Source organism: Frankliniella occidentalis, unplaced genomic scaffold (genome assembly GCF_000697945.3).
Source record: "Frankliniella occidentalis isolate FOCC.00 unplaced genomic scaffold, Focc_3.1 Scaffold54, whole genome shotgun sequence".
Lineage (NCBI taxonomy): Eukaryota > Metazoa > Arthropoda > Insecta > Thysanoptera > Thripidae > Frankliniella > Frankliniella occidentalis.
This window is the reverse complement of record NW_026267184.1, coordinates 795788-802035: the sequence shown is the minus strand read 5'-3', so window position 1 is coordinate 802035 and position 6248 is coordinate 795788. Positions and strand designations below refer to the sequence as shown.

Here is a 6248-nt window from a genome sequence, read left to right as displayed (position 1 = left end):
ACGTAAAATAAAAAACCAACTGAGACAATGGCAAACTTAAACCCACTTCGCTCAGCTACCCCGTGCACATTGACTACGCACGGGCCCCTAGTTTAATATGCTAGACAAGGACGGGGAGAGAGGCAGAAAGCAGCACAGCACGGCACACCAGCAAGTCGGCTGCTGTTAAAACGCTGAAAATGGCGAATGTTTTCGCGGACGTGCCCGGAATGTTGTCGGTCGGTCGGTTACCTCCCCGCGGTGCTCCAGGCCAGGGTCGTGCCCTCCACTCGCCAGGCACGCTGCGCTCTCTGCTGCTGTCGTGGAAATTCGCTGCGATTTGCATCTTTCTCGTCCGTGGCGTCGCGCGTCACCCAGGGGGCCGGGCCGGGGACGTTTGAGGGAGAGGGGGTGAAGAGAGAGAGAGAGACCTGTCAGCCGCGCGTGAAACTTCACACCTCGTCAGCGTGCCGTTGATATTATGTGTCCCTGCGCCCCTCCCGCCCGCCCGACCCGGCCGAGTCAGCACTGTGAGGGGCTTCCAAACGACAGCGGCGCGACAACTCGATTCGGACAGGTGCGGTGTGCTCGTGTGCGGCGTCGTGTGCGCGTACAGGGTAGCGGGTACTACTGTTGGAAGTGAAAGGTGCGCAGTCGAGAGTGAAAATATTATCGCGGTAGTGGTGAAGCGAGCCGGGCAACGTGTCGACATTTTCTCGGCCTATGGGGGCTGTTACAGGGAGAGTACAAATATTATCGGGTCCCAAAAGGACCGGGGCGGTTTTTGGAGTCATTTACTTCTACCCCAGCAGGGTACAAATATCATGGTGTCACTGACCGCCCTTTGAGACCCCATAATATTTGTATTCCCCCTGAATAAGTCCGCGTGGTTTCTGGGTGATGCTACGGTCCAACATCCGCGATGCTCTTCGCCGCTGTGGCTGCCGCCTGTGCTTCGGCCTTCGCAACGACGACGACGCCGTCTTCGTGTACCGCCCTCCCCCTCCCCCCGCTCGGCCCCGCGCCCAGCTGCACTCGCGGGAATGGGGCTCCTCCGTGGCCACATGGGGTACAGTGCCCCCCCCCCCCCCATCCTCCCCCACCGACATAACGGCCAGCCGTTGCCATGGGAGTGGCTTACGTCATCAACTGTCCTGCAGGCTCCGTCCCGTGTCCATTTGCTTTACTTTTTTCGCCATTCCCCGCTCCGCTCGTCTAGGTCAACAGCGGCGGCGGCGGCCAGGCACAGTCCTAAAACAATTTGTCTGAGCGGTTCTCTTTCCACCCCAGTTTTATTATTAGGCTTCGCGTGCGCTAAAGCGCAAAACGCGAAGCCTTAAGCGGAGACTTTGGTGTCTGTGCGTGTCGTGATTTTGTCGTGCACACCAAGGCTGGAGGGGAAGTGGCCAGCCTCACACACGAGCCCACCGCACTTCCCCTCCAGCCTTGGTCGTGCACACAGGCGAGGGGGCGGGGGCGGGGGGCTAGTCCTTACGCACAAAAAAAAAGGTCCGGGTCGGGGGCGGGGCACGGGGGCCCGACCGGAGGTTGGCGGCGCGGGGCAAAGGCGGAACAAATCGAAGGAATGTCATCGTGCTAATTATTACTTAAATATTGAACCCAGCAACAAACTACTCAGATTTCTGGATCAATCATCAGCCTTTTACTCCTTTTCAAAAAAAGGCAGGTGCTTGTATGACAATTTTGACATTCAAGAAGGGGAGTGTATTTTGTGAGTTGAGGGGCAATTATACTTTGTCCCCCTGACACTTGTAATTCCATGGCCAGTACTCGTGCCGTGTATGTCTGTCCTAAGTTAAATGTATCGCCTATGTTCACCGAGCAAGGCAATTTCTAGATCATTTCAGCAATCAGATCTGTACACAACGGAATTGACAGAATTCTTATTTTAGGCCTGGTATGCGCACGTGAAGCCTTTTTAGACCACATTGAATAATGTGGGCTTTTCGGATTTTTTTCCACTTCTTTGTCACTGATGATAATTCTGTTTTGTTTTCTCTCATTTGGTGAGCGATGTATACTCCGCGGAGACATACTCTTGAAGAAGCAGCAGCAGAAAGGAGAGTGCGGTACTCGTGGAGAGGCGCGGGTAGTTTGAACTGCAGTGAGTCCCGGCGGCTCTGCTTTAAAGAGGATGTATCTGTCTCTCCCCGGCGCGCTCTCTCCGAGCCGCCCAAGCTCGGATCGAAGAGGTGCCTCTATGCCGACGCTCGGGGGAGAACCTTAAGGAAAAATACAATTTTAGAAAAACAAACCCTAGTGCAATTAAGAGTGAAAATTGGAAATAAGCAGGGGTATTAATTTGCAAAGTGAGAGTTCATACATTTTTTGGACGCGGCCACTGTTTAATGAGATTGCGAATTTCCCCATGGAAAGGCTGGTGTTTTCGAGACCCATCGCGCGCTCGGGCGGCGCTGCTCTCAGTTTGCGGGGCGGCTGCTCGCTGGAGCGCTATGCAGTATTCGTTTCCGGGGCTCCGCTGCCGCCCTTGCCCCGCCCCGCCTCGCCCGGCACGGGGGGCAGAATTACGTCGCGCTGTGAAGTGGGTGGCGGGTCGGCCTGTGCAGCAGTGGATAGTGCTTTGTACTTGAGCGGCACCTCTGCAGCTGGTGGTGTATAGGTCTGCTGCTTTGTCGGGCGGGGCGGGCGGGGCCGCGCCGACACAAAGGAAGTATCATTGAGCCATTCAGCGGCAGCTTGTTCCGCAGTGGGACGTGGTGGTGCTCTGCTGAGGCCGGTGGGAGGCCGAGCCATTCTCCTGACCCCTCTCTCTCTCTCTCTCTCTCTCTCTGTCTCTCTGTCTCTCTCTCCCCGTGCCCCTTCCACGGCACCACCCCCTCTCCCTACGTCTTCCTCACAGTCTGAAAGCTCCCCCTTTTCTTCGTTGTGTGAAAAAATACACCTCAAAAAACCTAATGAATTATGTTAAACAATATCTTTGAAAGCTAGGAAGTAAAGGGACGATATCTTAATTGTTTTCTTCGAATTACTTTTTTGGGGGTGGTTGGTTCGAAAAAAAAGTAAAAACCTCGACCGTAAATCATTTCATTCTTTTTTTTTTAAAATATTTTTTTTGAGGCTTCTTGCAGCGGTGGTAGAGTGAACGGACGGCTGGCTGGAAAGGAGGGGGGGGGGTGCACTTGCTCTCTTGTCGACAAGACTTTTTCTCACCCCTCATCTTGCCAGAGCACCACCCGCCCGCCTGCCCCGCCCCGCCCTCGACGGAACAAGTGAAAGTTAGATTACATTTGGAATGCGATTAGAGCCCCCGCGCACCGCCTCCGCTTGTCGCCCACCTGCGAGTCGTCGTCGCCGTCGCCGTCGTCGTCGTCACCTTGTTGATCCAGGCTGATGGTGTATGTCTTTGTCCTTGCCCGCAGGCGCGCCCGGCGTGACCATCACCAACCTCAAGGTCCCCTCCACCGTGCAGAACGGCTCGTCGGGCACCATCCTGGACTGCGAGTACTCGCTGCTGCCGGACGAGGCGCAGCCCACCTCGGGCCTCGTCATCAAGTGGTACTTCAACTCGCGGCCCGCGCCCGTCTACCAGTGGATCCCGACGCAGAAGCCGCAGGACCTGGACCTGCTGCGCGGCCGCCTCGACATGAACTACACGGCCACCTCGCACGCCGCCATGGAGCACCGCGCGCTGCGCATCCTCAACGCCACGACCGACCTGTCGGGCGAGTGGAAGTGCTCCGTGTCCACGTTCAAGAACGAGGACTTCATGATCAAGAAGATGATCGTTTTTGGTGAGTACCCCTACCTAACCCCCCTGGTTATACCACCTCGGTCGGTATACCCCCATGCGTCCTCTATGGTTTTCCTCGATGGTCTCACTATGGTTTCGCTTTCGTTCCTCTGTGGTCTCCGTATCATTCCCCACCAGTACCCTGTAGGTACCCTCTCTTTAGCTACCCTTTAAGTACCCTTATACACCCAGCAGGTGCCCTATAGGTACCCTCACCACCTATTCAGTTGCCCAGAGGGGTGCCGCTCGCTGGTCGAGCCGTCTTGCCCTCAGCTGTCCGTCTCGGCTCAGGTCGACTGAGGCCTGGAGGGCCGGAGGGAGGGTGGCAGGAGTTGGCGAGGCTCGGGCTGGACAGCCTAGACGAGCGAACCCTTTAGCCCCCGAGGGGGGCATGCTGAGGCCCCGAGCGGCCTGGCGTGGCCCTCGCCGTACAGCTAATTGAATATTCAGGCTGGAAAACGCGGACAGGAGTGACAGAGAAAGGGTCTCCTGCTGGAGGGCTGAGAGAGCCACGTGGGGAGAGAGGGGAAGAAAAGGAGTATTAAGAGACGGCGAGACCGACGGGAGCGGGGGAGTGGGCGTGGGGGAATCAGAGATAGGGGGACGTCGCAGTGCCGCGCCGCCGGTCAGCTTTGAGCAGAGACCGGAATCGGCGCCCGAATGCTGCTCGTTGCTGCTCACTCGGAGCTGCTGCCCGCTCGTTCGCTGCCCGCTCGTTGTCGCCTGTCCCACTCGCTCCCGCTCGTCGAGTCTCGATCTCCAAACGGGGCGGGAACATTGTCAAACGTCGCTTTCCGCCCGCCGTCCGACCGTGGCCCCCGAGACTGGGGGCGTCAGCCAGCCTCGGGCAGGCACCCTCCCACACCCCGCGTCGCCCACACTACGGCCCCTCCTGGCCCGTCCCCTCCCAGTCCTTTTTTCGCTCTTTTCCCCCGCTAGTTCCAATCACCCCTGAGGGCGGGCCGGCCGGGCTGCGGCCCCCCGTTCCTCAACTTCTTACTGCAACAACTTAAGTTAGGATCCGAGAGTTTGGCGCCCCTGCTCCTAGCCTCGCGCGAGGCCCCCCTCCTAATAGGTTTGTCAGCGGGCAACGGCCCGAGGGCGAGGAGGCGGGGCGGCTGTGGAGTGGGCGCCGCTTAGCGGACCATCGCGGCCTGCACTACAACAACAAACCACCACTACTTATTTCTCCGAACAAACAGTAGTTTCCGCGTTGCGTTTCCATTTCAGAGCCTTTGTTTTGATGACTTTTGGACGTGCGCACCGCCCCGCTCCGCAACTCCTACTTGGAGGGCTTTCATGTCTAGTGTAGTCCAGGCTCGCTCCTCTCTGTCTCAACCCCTCATCTCAGTTTCCTTTTCATTTCTTACTCTTATCGCACAGCCCTACATCTATCTCACTCTCGTCTCGGTGGAAAGCTGCCCCCCCCCCCCCCTCTCTCTCTCTCTCTCTCTCTCTCGCTCTTTCTCTCTCAACCCTTGCACTCTCGGCCTGCAGGGCCCAATTCGCCGTGTCAGCGGCCCGGAGCCAAGGTATAGAAGGGCTGTGCAGTGGGAAAGGGGAGAGGGGGGGGGGGAGGTGAAGAGAGTTCATCGCCCGCCTTTGCAGCTTTAATTTGGCAAAATTGGCATATGGTTCAGTCTGCCGTGTCAGTAAACGGTGTGGTACAAGTGCGTGTATGTGAGGGTATATGCTGGGAGAGGTTACACCCGCACACACCTACAGACACACACACAACAGCAAACGAGGAAAACTCGTTTTGGAAGGGGGAGAGGGGGCTAGTGGACCCGCGCACGCTGCCGGTGAAATACTCCCTGCCTCGCGCTTGTTTGCGATGTCCTCGTCGATGGGGTTGTGTAGGATGCCACCCCTTTTACCTCGCAATTTTTCCACCACCCACCACCTCTCCTCTGTCTTTCTTTTTCATTCTTCATTGTTTTACTCTCAATTCACTTGATGTCATTTCGTCGCTATTCTGTAGGTTCATAGCCAGAGCTATGCTATCCCATCAGGAACAAAGTAGTAGTAAGTGGACTGCAAACCCATGGGTACACTGTACCAAGTTCATACAAGGAAGAGTGTACCTGCAAGCACAAACTTATAAAGCGTGTACTTTGCTCTTTAAAACACGATTATATTTGTGTGTACATTATATAATGTAAGAGACATTATATACGAAACACTTCAGTGTGTCTACTATGATAAATACACACTTTCTAAGTATGTCCTTTATAGTACACTCTTTCTTGTGTGTTCTTAAGTGTACACTGTTGATTTTGCAGTGAGAAGTAACAGCAGCAGAGGAGGTGGCAGCAGCAGGCAGAAAGGCAGCACCAGAGGCAGCAGGGCTAGAGAGTGGAAATTCTGGACCTGCTGGGTGATGGGGCACGGGCACAGGTGAAAGGGCTGGTCGGAATTTCTTCCTCACGGGGTGTGTCTCCGGGTGCTGCTCGCGCGCCATTTTGCTGCGCTGCTTCTGAGGGGGAAGGGGGGAGGG

At 56.3% G+C, this 6248-nt stretch overlaps 1 protein-coding gene across 2 annotated transcripts in view; it reads left to right on the top strand.

Moving 5' to 3' along the window:
• LOC113213117 (uncharacterized) overlaps positions 1 to 6248 on the top strand; it is a 130039-nt gene that overhangs the window by 81348 nt on the left and 42443 nt on the right. For both annotated transcript variants that reach the window (XM_052267560.1, XM_026432070.2), the window contains one exon: positions 3381 to 3752. In XM_052267560.1, the coding sequence (XP_052123520.1) occupies positions 3381 to 3752 (372 nt within the window). The remainder of the gene's footprint in view (positions 1 to 3380; positions 3753 to 6248) is intronic.